At 40.7% G+C, this 18,277-nt stretch overlaps 1 protein-coding gene across 1 annotated transcript; it reads left to right on the top strand.

Moving 5' to 3' along the window:
- The first annotated feature begins 232 nt into the window (after positions 1-232).
- Positions 233-5,695, top strand: LOC105051243 (probable histidine kinase 2). The gene is given in 9 exon segments (XM_073243023.1): positions 233-298; positions 395-610; positions 676-1,347; positions 1,484-1,760; positions 1,763-1,858; positions 2,070-2,659; positions 2,859-2,904; positions 2,907-4,078; positions 5,477-5,695. Coding segments are annotated over 9 exon segments (3,354 nt in total).
- The last annotated feature ends 12,582 nt before the right edge of the window (positions 5,696-18,277 follow it).

Raw genomic sequence — 18,277 nt, 5'->3', positions numbered from 1 at the left:
GCTCCAGCTCATTGAAGCCAGGCTCATTGAATCTATGCATCAAATAATTAGCAGCCTTAATTACTTCAGATCTGATAAGATTTACCAAGATTCACATACATCTCATCCTTTCAGAAAGAACATGCTCCATCATAAGAATAGGTAGAATGAGAAGGTCGATCGAGAGATAGCAATCTTGGTGCTTCACATGTCTTCATCAATCAAAATTTTTTGCATGCCACCAACAAAAAGCATGGAAGAAAAGAGCATGAAGGCATCCAACCTCGTCAATAAGTATGGTTGGATCATCTTCCCTCTGGTAATCCATCTTCTTTCTCATCCATCTCTTCTTTTATATATCTAGATATCTTTATAAGAAAACTTGCAATATGATCTGTCCTTTGTCATCATGTAGTTATTATTGGGACTGGGCGTTAGCATCATCATTGTATCAGTTGTCATGACTCGGAATGCTGAGAAGGCTATAATGAAAGATTCTGATGATATGCTCACGATGTTGTTTGCACGTCTAGACCAACGCTTGGTTGAGATGAATGGCTATACCTTCAATGTTGCAACATTACTCAACCCGATCGGAAACTTGTCAAAATTCTTTGACATCAAGAGAATGGTAAAAACTTGAGTGTGTTGTTGCATTTGTAAAGTAGGTCATCGAATAATATTTCTGGTTTGCAGGTGGTGCCACGGTTGTTTGCAGCATTTATGGTGCTCCCATGGGTTTCAGAGATCTCTTATGTTAGAGTCAATGGGCTTCTCTTCTCATACTACCATGATAAGAACAAGATCATTGCTGTGTTCTCGAACACATCCCATTCTTCCAGTAATTCCACTACCTATCATTTATATAGACAATCTGTAGATCAGAGTACTGGGGAGGTGTTCGGAGATGCAATTCCTTTCACTCAACTATATTCTAATAGCCAGTGGCTTCAAGATGCATTCAATGGCAAGAGTGGGAATGCTTCTTTAGGAGTTGGATGGGGAAATGCTAGGGATGATCAGATGCTCTTTTTCACAGCTCCAGTGGCAAAAGCAGGAGTTGTTTCAGTTGGAATTACGGTAAAAGATTTTGTGGGTAACATTTCTAGCATCTACCTTCACGGTGCACTCATATACATTGGTCTAGAAGATGGACCTCCACATACTCGCTATATGCTTCGCAATAGTACAATATTTGCTTTTGATCGGAAGGACAATTTACAAAAGGCAGCGTATGCCAATATTTCCTGCCAAGTTGAAAACTATGTAGGTCAAGGTGTTGGTCCATCAAATGATAATTATTTGAGCATTTTAGGTAGAACATACAAGTATAGTTGTGGTGAACTCAACATGTACGGAATCCGAGTGGTATGGTTGAATATTATATTGCATGTTATTTTGAATACTTTGCCATGCTTTCTTCTCTTATTACAGACATGATGTACCATTATTCACTTCAATTCTTATTTACTATTCATTCATGTTTGTTTTGATCATTTATTAGGTATCTATCGTAGCCCTCGCCTATAAGAAAAGTATAATCCTGGTACAGAACATCCAGATTGTACTTCTCCAGCTTGAGTCATTGATGATTCTTGGTGTGATTATTGGGAGCTACATAATCTTCCTATTATTTAGAAGATCCCAAGTACAAGAGACATTGTTACGTGCAAGCCTCATCAAGCAAAAGGAGAAAAATCAGCACGAAGAGAGGAAGAGTATGAACAAGAGTTTGGCATTTGCTAGTGCTAGCCATGATGTGCGTAATAATCTTGCAGCCATCACGGTTTAGTAGAACTATGCCGTACTGATGCCCCCCAGGATTCTGAATTAGAGAGAAACTTGGAGAAAGCAAATAGTTGTGCATCAAAACTTCTAGGTATGTTGATAAGAAAACCATCATTTACTACAAAATGTGTCGCCTTTTTAAGCAAATCCACTTCCATATCATTGTACATATTTTTATTCTAAGAATCACATAAACCAACATTTATCCCTTTTTTCAGCTTGCAATGATTTTTTTGTTGTTCATCTTCAATCAAAATCTTCTAGACAAGTAAGTGTTTGATTTTGTCTAAACCATTTGCCAGGGATACTAAATTCAGTTCTTGATACAAGTAAAGTGGAAGCAGGAAAAATGCAATTAGAAGAGGTTGAATTTGACATGGCCCAGGTTCTTGAAGAGTCAATTGATATATTTTATGTATTGGCTCTTAAGAAAGGTGTTGAGGTGATTTGGGATCCTTGCGATTGCTCTGTTTTTAGATCATCAAAAGTCAAAGGAGATTGCAGGCGACTAGCACAGATTCTGGATAATTTGCTCGGCAATGCAGTGAAATTCACATCCAAGGGACATGTGGTTGTGCGTGCTTGGGCTAAGAAGCTTAGCATTGAAAACTTGAAACATTCTTATCAACATGGATGCCACTTTACTAACTTATTTGATTGTCTACCAAAGGGGCTTTGGAAAGATGCAGATGTCGACATGGATTTGGACACTCTTAATTCTATTCAGCATGATCCAAATTCTATTGAATTCATTTTTGAGGTAGATGATACTGGTATAGGAATCCCTAAAGAAAAGAGAGCTTCTGTCTTTGAAAATTATGTTCAAGTCAACGAATCAACCATTGGAGGACATGAAGGCACTGGTTTGGGACTTGGAATTGTTCAATCCTATGTAAGTAAAATTTGTAGCCACATTTTACATGTACATTCTTGACTAAACAAGGTTTACTATTATTTGCAATTTTGTAATGTACATTTAGGTTTATTTTATGTTCTTTTTTCTTTGTTAGATTCTTACAGATATTCTTGAGTTTACATTGATTGAATATCTACTCTTTAAATTGGTCTTCCATGTTCTTTTTTGTTTCTAGGTTCATTTGATGGGTGGGAATATCAACATCCAAGATAAAGAACCAGGTGAAGAGGAACATGTTTCAGATTTAATATATTTCTAAAATCAAATGAAATTTCTTTCAATGGTGAAGGAGAGGGCACAAATACTAATAGCAATCTAGTATCAAATTTGTCACATGAGAGATATATATTTGCTTCTAGTGACCCATATACAGAGAAAAATGACACTGTCCAATCAAATATTCGAGCCATGGCACTTAGAAGAGGTCTTAAGATGGAAGGTATTCACTCTCTGCTTTTGGTTCAAGGTGATGAAACAAGAAGAATTTTGCAAAGATGGATGGAGAACTCTGGGATTAATGTCTGGGCAATTCTGCAACCGGAGCTTCTATATCCTTCACTTGAAAAGATTAAGAACGATCTCAGTTTCTCAAAAAGGTTTGATTCAGTATCAAGTAATGTCTCCTCAGAGAATGACTACAAGAAAGAAAAAGAAGAGTATTTTAGTTCGAAAGATGAGGATGATCAAAATTTGCCTATCACTAGTAAGAAAGATCACAATAGGATAAGTTTTGGAGGCTCATCCACTTATGTCATAGTCATTATTGATATGAGTTGTGGAAATATCACAGAGATGTGCTCAATCTTGAAGAATTTTACAAGCAGCATTCATAACATGCAATATAAAATTGTTTGGTTAGCCAATTCTGATACACCTAGTGCTGATTTAGAAATATCTAAAGAGGTAGTTTGTGATCTTATATTACAAAAGCCCTTACATGGTTCTCGTTTATATGCACTTTTGAAACTTCTACAAGAGTTTGGAGGAATAGATGAAGGTCATCCACCTCAAGTGCAAAATTTGTGTAATAGTGTACAAAGATCCACCAATCAAGGTACTGCTATAGATAGGAGTAAGATTTCATTCAACTCTTTAGCTCCTCAATCAAGCCAACATTTTCACGCGAGATCTCCAATGAGATGCAATGTAGATGATGAGAAACCTTTAAGTGGCATGAATGTCTTGCTTGTTGAAGATGCATCTACTTTGCGTCATTTATCTACAATTATGCTTTCACACTTTGGTGCAATTGTTGAATCGTCTGAAAATGGGTTAGCTGCTTTGAGTTTAATCAAAAAGGCTCTACGAGAGGCAGCTTATTTGCATGATGGAAGCATCCAAGTGCAAGGAACTTCAAAGAACTTCCGTTATGATATTGTTCTCATGGACTGTGAGGTAAATCTTTATAGTTAATATCATATTTATAGTTTTAATGTGCATAGTTGTCAATAATGCAGGTAAGATAAGTAGGCTATGTTGCAGAGCTAATCCTACAAAATGTTAAGTGAAAGAAAAAGAGCTAAATGAATGACTTTGGGTAAAAATAATTGTTTTACTAAAATCAAGTAGTAGTATGTTGATCATTGCTTGAACATCTAAATCCCAACTCACATAAATAATAATATAGTTTGCAAGTTTTGTTATTATTAGTGACTAATTGATACTTACAAATTCATATTGCATATATATCCTTCAATTAAAGATATTCAATAAACCACATATCAAGAAGGCTCAAAATCTAAATCTAAATTAGAAGAATAAGAATTTTATAAAGTGAGAATAAGAATTTTATAAAATGGATCTATAAAATGATCTCAAGAAATAAAAATAAGAACTCTAATTAAACTAATCAATGAATAATTTTTTGAATGAACGGAATGGTTGTTGAACAAAAAAATAATGGTGAAACCAAACAATTGGGGGTTGTCCATAATTTTAGAAGAAGATATCATGGATCTAGAACAATAAGATGGCATATTATATCTTTGATATTCTTTTTTCTTCTTGATGCACGCACATTGGGGGGGAAAAATAATTCTTTGCAAGAACCAAAATTGATAAGGAAAAGTAACAACGATCACATGCAAACTAGTTACTTCTATTGTAAGAATTTATGCTAAAAATTTTTCTATGAAAAAAATTAAACTTAAAATTTTCTACAAGATTAAAAAAATCCATAGATATTATCAAGTTGCTCTCTTTAGTTCATCATAGAATTTGATATCTGAGATGCATGGGTTTGGAGATTTAAAACATTATGATCATATAGTGTTATACACCATTTGGGAGTTTGCTTTACAAGCAATTATTTTAGAATAGACTTAATCAAGATTTTATTTTCTAGATGAAGAAAGAACATACAATTGCACATTTTATGATCGTTCTAGAATATATAGTAAAAACATAATAGTTTTCATTATTCTATTTTAGTTTTTCATATTTATAAATCTCATATACATATTGTTGAAACATTTTTCTAATTTAGTATTAAGTTTTGCTTTAATATAATGTGTTACTTATTTTCCAATCAAGATGGCATAGAAAAATTTAAATATAGTTTTTATTATTTTTATTTACTCTTAGTGTTTAGATTCACCATTATTCTTTTAAGTTATCAAAATTTATATGTTTGCAATACTTGTTCTAATTATAGTATGTCAAAATATGTAAACTTGCATCACACTTTCTTATTTCAGAATAATAACTTCAGTGGCTATGATGTATTATGATTTTTGTTGTAATGAAAGCTGACTATATATTTATTTTCTAATATCTTTTTGTTTTATCTCTCAGATGCCAATAATGAATGGTTTTGAAGCAACAAGATATATACGAGAAGAGGAAAAGTATTATGGCCTCCATATTCCAATTATTGCTCTAACTGCTCATACAACACCCGAGGAAGAAAGGAAGATAGTTATTTCTGGAATGGATTTTCACTTGACAAAACCATTACAAATTGACCAGTTGCTAAAAGCTATTAATAGTGTTTGTCAAAAAGAGAAGTATTAATGTTTAATAGCTTATGAAAATAAATTTTTTTCTTAACATGGTAGTCGGAAAATATAGTATGTGCTCAAACTAGATCTTTCTTTAATGTTTAGTCTTCTTGTATTGATAATTTTTAAAAATTTTACCCCCCAATTAACTCTTAAGAGAAGAATATAAGGTGATTAATCAATGTCAAAAAAAATTTATTTTCTACTATGACCTTTGTTATAATGGTATTATCAATTACCATATTCTTTCTTCATGATAAAGATTATGACTTATAGAATGTAATGCAATCTATATATATAATTGAGATAAAGCTCAATTAGTTAACAGCATTTTAATAAGATAATGTTCTTCACATATTTCATAAAATTAAATTAAATTATAATCATTATTAAGTAAAAAGGACTTAGGATCAAATCCCCTTATGACTAAAAATATTATAGCATATCTACAAGTTATCTTGCTGATTGATGCTTGTATTAGCTATTATGACATGTGTTGAAGCACATTATTGTACTAAAATCTTTATTTCAATATTTTAGATTTAGATAATTATATTCTTTCTTTATGACAAAGATTATGAATTACAGAATGTAACATAATCTATAAATACAGTAGATAAAGTTCAATTGTTAAGATTATTTTAATGAGATAGTTTTTTTACACATATTTCTTAAATATAAAATATAATCATTATTAAGTAAAAAGCACTTAGCATCCCTTTTTAATTTAAAATACTAGAGAATATTTAATAGAGTTGTTGACCTAAGGATTGATTTTGATGAATACAAAATATTTGAGTACTTATTTTGATACTAATAGTTGGTGAAGTTCTCATATGGATATTTTTAAAAAGATAAAATACTTTTTGAAAACTTATATTAATTAACAAGTTTTGGAAGTAAAAAATTATGATTAGATAAAGCTACATCATGAAAAATTAAGAAAAAAAACTTAAAGTCGACCCCTAAAGTAAATGAGTTGACTCTAGTGCATATTTTTTAACTGGCATAGACTAGAGGTCGATCCCTACTTAAGTATAAATAGACTCTCTCAATCAAATAAAATACAAAAACTTCATAGTAAACCTTGAGTTGACTCTTACTTGACTATGAGTTGATTTTCTCAAAAAAGATAGAGAGTATTTTTATGAAATAGTTTTCGAATCGACTCCTATTTGATGATGAGCCGACTCATAATTGCTCAAGTCAACCTGTACGTAGCCTTGAGTTGACTGTGGTTGACAGTAATAATGGCTAGTTCTATAGAAATTATAAATTTTTTCAAATAATTTTCAACATCTAATTTTTGGTCTCCAATGGCTAAAAATAGATAGTTTGGCTTTTCTTAGAGTATTAAAGGCTTTCAAATATGATAAAAAAAGAGAAGAAAAAAAGAAAAAGAAAAAGAAAGAGAAAAATCAAGCAAGAGTCTAAGTATATTTATTGAGCATTCAAGAGGGCTAAAAATAATCAATTGGTTAAAGCATCCAAAGAGTTCCTCAGTGCATTGATTGAAAAACTTCCTTGACACATTCTCTAAAGAGCATCATCGACTTTTATTTGCTCTATTAGGAGCTTATGTTATATTTATATTTGTATTTCTCATTTTCTATTGTAATCATGTTTTAATTAGGATTGAAATATGGGGAAAGGCCTGTCCAAGCCTAGAATTGGATTGAATTTATTTGAGAAAGCCTATGGGAGACTTTGGAAATCAATTTTGGTTGATTTTCTTGATGAAAATCAATTTGGTTTAGATTGTGAGCCTGAAAAATAATCTTGTTGTAAGCTATGTAGAGATTACAGTAGAAGTTTCAAGATGGCTTGGAAAGTGGATATAAATTTTGAGTTTGATATAGAACTATTATAAATTCTTAATATTTATGTGTGACTTCTTTTTTGCTCATATTGCATCTTAATTGCTTATTTATTTCATCATTCTTCTTTTTGTATCATCTCATCATACTTCACATATTCTAAAATTTATGCACAACAAATTTTAATTTTTAAGAAATCCAATTCAACTCTTTCTTGGATTATCCCTCTAGACAACAAATGGTATCAAAGCTTGATGCTCAGCTTGATTTGTTTTAATAATCAAGAGGCAAAGATCAAATGGCAGCCCAAATTGATGCATCGATCTCTTTCTGAAGGACAATCCACAATAAACCATCCTTATTTAATGGCACAAATTATACTTATTGAAAAATAGGCATGTGCATCTTTATTCAAGCACTAGATTATGATCTTTAGAGTGTAATAATCAATGGCCCACACACACTCATAATTATGGTAGATTGCATTATCACACCCAAATCGGAGAAGGATTGGGATGACTTGGATAAAAGAATGGTTCAATTGAATGCTAAAGCTATGAATGCTCTTTATTATTCTTTGAATGCAAATAAATTTAATTGATTTTTATCTATATTTCTCTTAAAAAAATATGAGATAGATTAGAGATTATCCATAAGGATACCAATCAAGTAAAAAATTTAAAATTAATATGTTTGGTGTTGGGTATAAAATACTCCCCAGCCGAAGTTCGTACCAGGAGTGACCCTCCCGGGACTCTGCCGGCGTCCGACCTTGGGCGACATCTTTCCGAACCTCTCCGATGGTCGAGCTTCCATGATATTCCAAGTTCCCCCGACGGACGAACTCCTGCCGCATCTCCCGAGCTTCCCTAGTGATAAGCTTCTTCGATTGTCCATCAGGCTGCTCCAAGTGTCTCTGGATTCTACCATCGCCGATCTCCTACAAGGGTCAACCATTCTCTGGACCCCTTCCGGATCTTTTCCGACAGGATTCGATCGACTCCAATCCAATTTCTTCCAGAACTACATCAGTTCGCCAGTGGCCAAACTTTCCCAACAGCAGATCTCCACGACGGACAGGCTCCATCCAAGTTTCTACGACAGTCGACCGCCTTCTGATTTCTTCCGGGCTCCTATGAGAGCCAGACTCCTTCTCCGAACTCCTACTGCAGGCAGACTTCGTCGAGCTCCTACGAGAGTCGACTTTAGCCCTGAGCTCCTATTGCAGATAGACCTCATCCGAATTCTTACAAGGGCTGGACTCCGAGCCCCCACCACAACCGATCTACACCGAGCTTCTGCTACAAGCGATCTACACCGAGCTTCCACCACAAGCGATCTACACCGAGCTTCTGCTACAAGCGATCTACTCTGAGCTACTACTGCAAGCGGTCTACTTCAAATTTTTACTACGAGAGGTCCGCACCGGATTTCTACTGTAAGCCTCCACCCGAGCTTCCCTTGTGAATGAATTTCTTCTGGGCTTCTATTGCAGGCAGGCTTCGGTCGAGCTTCCTCAACAAATGATCCCCATCCGACTTCTGCAGGAACCAGACTTCGATCGAACTTCTGTAGCAGACAGATTCCGAACGAACTCCTACAACGCATGGGCCCTAGTAGCTGAACCCTCTAGCAGAAAGCCCCTGACCGAGCTTCTACAGTGGATGACCTTCGCCTGCAGTACTAGCGCCCTAGGCACCCAATGGTAGAAAGCTCGCCAGCAACATCCGAGCTCCTCTCAGAGGAGAGCTACCCCTCTCCACCAAACACCCCAACCGAGCTTCGGTCGAAAGGCCTAGACTCTCTGACAGACCACAGTAATGGCCGCGACTCTGCTCCACTTCCTATAACGGATCCCGCATGGCTCCATCATGCTCTGGCAAGTCACAACAGCAGACATTACTCCACTCTCCACAGCAGGCTCCACGTGGCAGGCCACGGCGATAGCCACGACTCCTCTCCACTACTCTTCATAACAAACTCCTCATGGCCCCGAACGGCCCACTACCGGGTGGTTACAGACGTCGCTGTCAATCTGTTACGCCCTCCGCCTATAAAAAGGGACCCCCAGATATGTTATTCTCGGAGCTCTAATATCTATCTAAAAACTCTGCTAAAATTTTTGTTCGAGCACTCCATTCTTGTTGAGGCAGAGAACTGACTTGAGCGTCAGAGGGTCTTGCCGGAGCACCCCCACCTCCGGTTTAGACTTTCTTTGCAGGTCCCGACGGTAACTGCGACTCCCTCGACTCCAGCTTCTCCGACACCGATGGATTTTTGCACCAACAGGATTGACGCTAGAGAAAGGGGCCTGTGTCTTCGCAGTACCCTTGTTCTTAAAGGAGCTCTCAACGGGACCATCTCCGGTCATCTACTCCAACATCTCCTCCTCCGGTTGCCTGCCTGATCTCCACCTGATGCCTCCCCAAAGGGCATCCACCAGGCGGTCAACGGCCTCCGCGGCCAGAACTCAGCGAGCTCCGCAAGCCCCAGCTTCATTTTGGTTTCCCCGACTCCTCCTCCGGCGACGGCAGTCGGCATGGGACAGTTTGACCTGCTGGTTCAACAGGTCAGAGGCCTCACCGAAGTAGTGCAGGCCATGCAGCAGCAGCCGCGGCAGCCACAGGCATCGGTGCGCCTGGAAAGAGCATCGTCGGAGTTTCAGAATCCGACGATCGGGCGGGCCACATGTGCCAGCCGCCCTGTCTTTCCCAGAAAAGAAAAACAGAAAGCGGAGAGTCCTCCATCCGATCATGATTCAACCCCTGGAGAGTCCCTACCTCCGCTTCACCAGAAGACCCTCGAGGCCTGCAATCAAGAGGACCTCCTGGATCAGAGATTCTAGGAGATGAACCGACGGATCGAAGAGCTCCGCCATGCTCCCACTGCTTACGGTGAGGACATCTGCACTGACCTTCCTTTCTCTCAAATGATCATGCAGGAACCGATCCCGTCGAACTTCAGGCTCTCCCAATTCGAGAGCTACGACGGGACCTCAGATCAGGTCGACCACCTGGAGGCCTTCCAGACCATGATGCTGCTCCATGGCACGCCAGACGCCATCTTGTGTCGAGCTTTCCCGTCTACCTTGAAGGGAGCAGCCAGAAATTGGTACTCGACATTGAAGTCGGGTACAATCTTCTCTTTGACCAAATGAGTCACCAGTTCGTGGCTCATTTCGTCAGCAGCTGGCGTCTCCGGTGAGGTTCGGAGTCCCTCATCAACATCAAGCAAAAGGAGGAGAATCCATCCGAGCTTACGTCAACTGCTTCAACGCCACCGCCCTGGAGGTCCGGAATCTGGACCAATCGGTTGCAATGGCCGCCTTAAAGAGCGGCCTTCAAAAGAATGACCTCCTCTTCTCCCTAGAAAAGAAGTATCCCAGAGACTTTGCTGATCTGCTGGCTCGGGCCGAAGGATATGCCCGAGCGAAGGAAGCCTTCAAGCTGAAGGATGAGAAAGTTGCGAAGGAGCGGCAGGCGGGCGACTCCAGCAAGCTCACAGTTGAAAGAGGGCCGAGTGAAGCTCAGCCACGTTCTCGACTCCTCCCGGGCACAAGCGCGCCCAGACTCCTCCCCGAGCATGCAGGCAGAGAAGCCCGGACCACAGGGTTCGGCGGGGCTCTCCCCCAGAAAGATTTCGCAGCTATGCCCCTCTCAATGCATCAAAAACACAGGTGCTGATGGAGGTCAGGGAGCAGCTCCCAAGGTCAGAAAGGATGCACACACACCTCGGGAAGCACAATCCTAACAAGTTCTGCCTCTACTATCATGACCACAGCCATGACACAGAGGAATGCATTCAACTCCGAGACGAGATCGAGGAGCTCATCAGACGAGGTCAGCTCGACAGATTCATTCGACGCTGGCCTGAGAGTAGAGAGGATCGGCCAAGGGCCGTACCACAACCTGAGCCGCCGAGGAGGAAAGAGCAGTCCGGAGATCGACCTCCAATTGAGACCATCAACTCCATCTCTGGAAGACCTCGACGGGGAGCAGACCTTCTACGACCATAGAATTTGAAAAACCTGTAAATGTATTACTAACGACTTTACTTTAAATCAAGATTTCTTTCAGATTTGCATATCTTTTCCTTTTGGCATGGACCCGTAACGACAGGGGATAACCCCTTCAGACAACAAAAATTAAGCCATGTTAGGGACAGGAGGAGAACCTCACCCTAACATGAGCAAAGTTGAAAGTCCGGTTATTTTAAGATCGGATGGGGGGAGAGGCCCTTATGTGCCCCCACAGCCCTGTTAGAGACAGGAGGAGAACCTCGCCCTAACATAAGCAAAGTCGAAGGCCCGGTTCTCCTTAGATCAGATGGGGGGAGAGGCCTTACAATGCCCTTATGTGCCCCCACAGCCCTGTTAGGGACAGGAGGAGAACCTCGCCCTAACATGAGCAAAGTCGAAGGCCCGATTCTTCTTAGATCGGATGGGGGGAGAGGCCCTACAATGCCCTTATGTGTCCCCACAACCCTGTTAGAGACAGGAGGAGAACCTCACCCTAACGTGAGCAAAGTCGAAGGCCTGGTTCTCCTTAGACCGGATGGGATGAGAGACCCTGCAACACCCATATGTGCCCCCACAGCCCTGTTAGGGACAGGAGGAGAACCTCGCCCTAACATGAGCAAAGTCGAAGGCCCGGTTACTTTTAGATCGGATAGGGAGAGAGGCCCTGCAACACCCATATGTGCCCCCACAGTCCTGTTAGGAACAGGAGGAGAACCTCGTCCTAACCTGAGCTGAAATCGACTACATCAGGGATAGGAGGAGAACCTCGTCCTGATGCCAACTAAGATCCGATCATTCAAGATCTGATAAAAAAAAAGAAAACCTTCTCGATGGCCCCTCCGCGCTCCCGCGACCTTGCTAAGAGCAGAGGGAAAACCCTCACTCGAGAAAAGAAAAAGAAAAAAGGAGGGAAGTTAAAAAGGAAAGCGACGAACTACACCAGCGACAAATGAAAAATAAATTACATCAAAGATACAGGAGACCCCACCTCAGTGAGGATGGGGATTCTTATCAAAAATCCTCATTCTCCAAGAGGGCTCTCAACACAGGCCTGGGATAAGACGGCTTCCTCAAGGTGACGAGAAGTTCGGACCCCCAAGCTCGAACTTCGAAAGGAAGCATCAAACTCGAGTGGCCCCGGACAAATCTGCGGCCATAAACAAAAGGGACAGGTTAATGCAACAATGATTGGGTACCTTCGAATGACATCGATATCGAGCAAGACAAAAACCGAAAGAAGTTCGGCAAACGATAACTCAACACATGAGTAGAAGACGTAATGAAAAATTTTCTTTTCATTTCATTAACTAAGTATGCATTACAAAGTCCTTAAGGCCGAAAAAGAAAGATGACAAGAAAAGCAAGCCAACGTGGTGACGATCAGGAACCTTCAGACAACATTGACATCGAACGAGATAAAAAATAAATAAATAAAAGAAGTCCGACGGACGATAATTTAACATAATGCGTGGACAAGATAACAAAAAATCTCTTTTCATTTCATTAACAAGGTATACGTTATAGAGCCCAGAAGGCCCAGAAAAAAAAAAAAGAAAAACAACAAGAACAGAAAAAGAGGACACATAGAAGGACGGAAGGCAAAAAGAGCCCTAAGGGGGCCCGACTTCTTCCGACTTCGAACTTTCGGCTTCGACCCTCATCAGGAAGTACCTTAAGCTTTTGACTTCTTCTTCCAATTTTTCTCCCTCATTAGCATCTCCATGTACCTCCAATGAAACTGTTGGCTTTCGTTCTCCGCCTCTCGGAGCCTTTTTCTCAGGACCTCGGATTCTGCCTCCACATCCTTGACCGCCTGCTGCTCGTATACCAGCTAGATCTTCAACTGCTGTAACTCGGCCTTCCCCTCTCCAAGGGCGACGGATAGCTCTTCTATAGTTTCTCTCAGGGATTAGAGTTCGTCGGGGTCCCGAACAAGGATGAACTGGGCTCCTTCAGATAACTGCCTTTGAAGGCGGGCAATCTCATCGATCGCCATCCTGAGCTTCCTCCTGTAGTCGTCCACTTGCTTGCACCAGCTGGCCTGATATGCATTGTAGTTCGCCTCGACGTCTTGGAGCTGTTGCTGAAGGTCAGAGAACTTCTTCGACCATTCTCGATCGTGGTCGGTCTGAGTCGAAAGCCAGGATGAGCTTCCTTCCAGCTGGCTGATCTTCTCCTGTGCAGCCGACAGCTCCGCTCCAAGAGAGCTGATCTTGGAAGCCTGAGCCCAAGATCGATCGCTGGCGTGCTTCTTATGTTCCTCGATTTCTTCTCGAAGTTCACCTTCCTCTGGCTGTAATCCATGATCCCTTTCACGTGGAGGTTCCGAAAGTAGGTGGCCTCTACAGTGGCCTCTGAGTGGCTCTCCCTCAGCCTGCGAAGCTCGTCCTCCATCTCCCTCGACTTTTCTGTTAAATGATGGACTTTCTTCCTCAGATGTCTAATCGTGGACCTCAGCGGAACTCCCTGTGACAAGGGAAGCACTTCGGCAGGGCACTACCATCGGGAGACAAAAGCGTCAAGGCGTGGCTCATTACAGAAAGAAAAAAAGAAAAATGAAGAAGGAACACCTAAATGACGAGAGAAGGAACGAAAGTTCTGGAACTAACCTAAGCTGCTCTGAAGAATGCAGAGATGCAGGGACAAGGATGACTCGAGGAACACCTAGGGCCAAAACGGACGCCGAGGAAGGTCAGAGCTCTCAGAAAGAAGACGGACACCAACAGGACTTTCAGGCAGAATAAAACTCCCGAAGGAAGAAGGACAGGTTTAAATAGACCCTAGGATCCGCGCTATAATGATCGCAGATCTCCCAGGCTGACTCATGTTCGCCACGTGTCCCACTCGCCACAGCAGGCGGTTAAAAGCGACTGACAGCTGGCAAGGCCATTATTGTACCGTACCTAGAGCAACGCTCCAATGGAAGTTTCGAAAAGTCTCTTCGGATCACCTCGATTTGAAAAGACTCTGGCATGCGCGTATTAAATGCTAGGATATCTGAGGGCGGTCGCGTGCAGAATTCAAGGGGACAACTTCGACTGTAAAAATTTTTCTATACTTCCTTCATTCGAAACTCGAACTCGAAAGTAGGGGGACTGGTGTTGGGTATAAAATACCCCCCAGTCGAAGTTCATACCAGGAGTGACCCTCCCGGGACTCTGCCGGCGTCCGACCTTGGGCGACATCTTTCGAACTTCTCTGACGGTCGAGCTTCCGTGATATTCCCAAGTTCCCCCGACGGATGAATTCCTGCCGCATCTTCTGGGCTTCCCCAGTGATAAGCTTCTTCGGTTGTCCATCAGGCTGCTCCAAGTGCTCTCTGGATTCTACCATCGACCGATCTCCTACAAGGGTCAACCGTTCTCCGGACCCCTTCCGGATCTTTTCCGACAGGATTCGATCGACTCCAATTCGAATTTCTTTCAGAACTACGTCAGTTCGCAAGTGGCCAAACTTTTCCAACAGTAGATCTCCATGACGGACGGGCTCCATCCAAGTTTCTACGGTGGTCGACCACCTTCTGGGTTTCATCCGGGCTCCTATGAGAGTCGGACTCCTTCCCGAACTCTTACTGCAGGCAGACTTCGTCCGAGCTCCTACGAAAGTCGGACTTCAGCCCTGAGCTTCCATTGCAATAGATCTCATCCGAATTCTTACAAGGCCGGACTCTGAGCCCCCACCACAAGCGATCTACACCGAGTCCCCACCACAAGCGATCTACATTGAGCTTCTGCTACAAGCGATCTACACGGAGCTTCCACCACAAGCGATCTACACCGAGCTTCTGCTACAAGCGATCTACTCCGAGCTACTACTGCAAGCGGTCTACTTCAAATTTCACTACGAGCGGTCCGCATCGGATTTCTACTGTAAGCCGCCACCCGAGCTTCCCTTGTGAATGAATTTCTTTCGGGCTTCTATTGCAGGCAGGCTTCGGCCGAGCTTCCTCAACAAATGATCCCCATCCAGACTTCTGCGGGAACCAGACTCTGACCGAACTTCTGTAGCGGGCAGATTCCAGACGAACTCCTACAATGCACGGGCCCCAGTAGCTGAACCCCTCTAGCAGAAAGCCCCTGACGAGCTTCTACAGTGGATGACCTTCGCCTACAGTACTAGCATCCTAGGCACCCAATGGTAGAAAGCTCGCCAGCAACATCCAAGCTCCTCTCAGGCGGAGAGCTACCCCTCTCCACCAAACACCCCAACCGAGCTTCGGCCGACAGGCCTGGACTCCCTGACAGGCCACAGTAATGGCTGCGACTCTGCTCCACTTCCTATAACGGATCCCGTGTGGCTCCATCATGCTCTGGCAAGTCACGACAGTGGACATCACTCCACTCTCCACAGCAGGCTCCACATGGCAGGCCACGGTGATGGCCACGACTCCTCTCCACTACTCTTCATAACAAACTCCTCATGGCCCGAACGGCCCACTACTGGGCGTTATAGACATCGCTGTCAATCTGTTATGCCCTCCGCCTATAAAAAGAGATCCCCAGATATGTTATTCTCGGAGCTCTAATCTCTATCTAAAAACTCTGCTAAAATTTTCATTCGAGCACTCCATTCTTGTTGAGGTAGAAAACTGACTTGAGGTCGGAGGGTCTTGCCGGAGCACCCCACCTCTGGTTTAGATTTTTTTGCAGGTCCTGATAGCGACTGTGACTCCCTCGACTCCAGCTTCTCCGACGTCGATGGATTTTTGCACCAACATTTAGATATAGATATGAATTATTTAAGATGGAACAAAATAGATCAATTATTGATATATCTATTAGGCTCACTAATATTATTAATGGTCTTAAAAGCAGAGACAAATTCTATTCTAACAGTGAACTTGTCTATAAAATTCTTAGATCATTTTCAAGAGCTTGAAAGGTAAAAGTTATAGCTACTCAAGAAGCCAAGGATCTCAATGCTCTATCTTTGAAAGAACTTCTTGGATCTCTCATGACTCTGAGTTAAAAGCAAAAGAGAGAGGAGGAAACAAAGAAAAAAAGACCATGATCCTCAAGTCCACTACTCAAAATCAAGAAGATAGTGAAGAATTAGAAGAAGGAGAAGAAGATGATGATATGGCTCTCATCACATATAAATTCAAAAGGTTTATGAGGAAGAGGATATAAAACTTCAGAAAAAGTCCTTTTCAAAGGATGAGCCTAACAAGAAAAAAGAGAAGGAAAAGGAGTAGATCATATACTATGAATGTTTAAAGCTCGAGTACTTTAAAATCAACTACCCTTTCCTCAAGAAATTCATAAAGAAGACCAAAAAAAAAAGCAACGTTGGCCATGTGGAGTGATAGCGATGATTCAAACTCCGATTAGGAAACTCAAAAGGAAGCTAACCAATGTCTCATGGTATAAGAAGAGGTGGTAACATCTGAAACAAAGTTTAAATTTATCTTTGATAAATTATATGATGTATTTTATGATCTTTTAGATAAATTCAAGAAATTTGAATTGAAAAATAAAGAACTTAAAAAAAAATGCAAACATGCTTTAACTAAAAATAAGGAGGACTTTCTAAAAGAAAAAAGATTCTTTGTCGAAAGAAAATTAAAATCTAAAAAACAAAGTGAAAAATTGAAACCCATTATTGATAAATTTACTTATAGTTCTAAAAAATTATATATAATTTTGAGTAGTTAAAGAGCTGTTTCTATTAAAGCTGGACTTAGTTTTTAACCCCCACAAAAGGCAAAAGCTTTTGAAGAATTTCTTTGTTAAATATTTATTCAATACATCTTCAAATATTTTTTGTTATTCTTATAAAAAATTAGGACATAAAATATGCTCATGTAATTTTAAAAAATTGAATAACAATAAGGTCAAAATGATTTGAATTCCAAAAGAAATTATTGTAACTAACCCCAAAAGATCTAAGAAAGCTTGGGTACCTAATATTATAATTTAGTCTTTTCGTATAGGTATATCTTATAGCTAATGAAAAAAGGAGATGGAATCTTGATAGTGATTGTTCAAGGTACATGATAGATGATAAGGCTTAATTTATCATCTTTGAAGCAAAAAAAGGAGAGATGGTGATCTTTAACGATAACAGCAAAGGATGATGCATCATTAAAATTAATTACACACTACAAAAAATCTGACTATTAGTGATGGTATTAGCGATGAAAAATCAAACCATCGCTAATACTAATCTTTAACCATCAAAAAAATTATCCAAAAAATTATCGTCGCTAATACTATTAGCGAACTATTAACTATTAGTGACGGCAAAAGCCATCGCTAATAAATTTAAAATTTTAAAATTTTTTGATTATAATTATAATTAAATTAATTATTATTGATGGCTATTAGCAACAAAAATATTTACCATCACTAATAATTTTGAAAAAAAATTATTTAAAAAATTATGAAAAAATATTTATTTCTAATAAAAGTATTAGCGATGGAGTTTAGTTTTTAGCGACGGATATTGGCCATCGCTAATACTTTGCTGATGGCATTAGCGACGGTATTTTTTGCCATCGCTAATAGTCTGCCAAAACTAACCCCCCCAAACCCCACGGGAGAAAAAAAAATTCTCTTCCTCCCGTGCCTTATCCCCTCCCCCTACCATGATTCCCCCCTCGCCAGCACCTCCTCCTTACTGGGTTTCCCCTCTCTCCAGTGCCTCCTTCCCGACGGTTCTCCCCACCTTGACACCTCCATCCCGACGGTTCCCCCCTTCCTGCGCTTTGGCATCCCGCAGCCTCGAGCCCACACGATTTTCCCCCCTCTCCGGCACCTCC

The sequence above is a fragment of the Elaeis guineensis genome, chromosome 9 (genome assembly GCF_000442705.2).
Source record: "Elaeis guineensis isolate ETL-2024a chromosome 9, EG11, whole genome shotgun sequence".
NCBI classification, from domain to species: domain Eukaryota; kingdom Viridiplantae; phylum Streptophyta; class Magnoliopsida; order Arecales; family Arecaceae; genus Elaeis; species Elaeis guineensis.
This window is presented reverse-complemented; position numbering and strand designations above follow the sequence as displayed.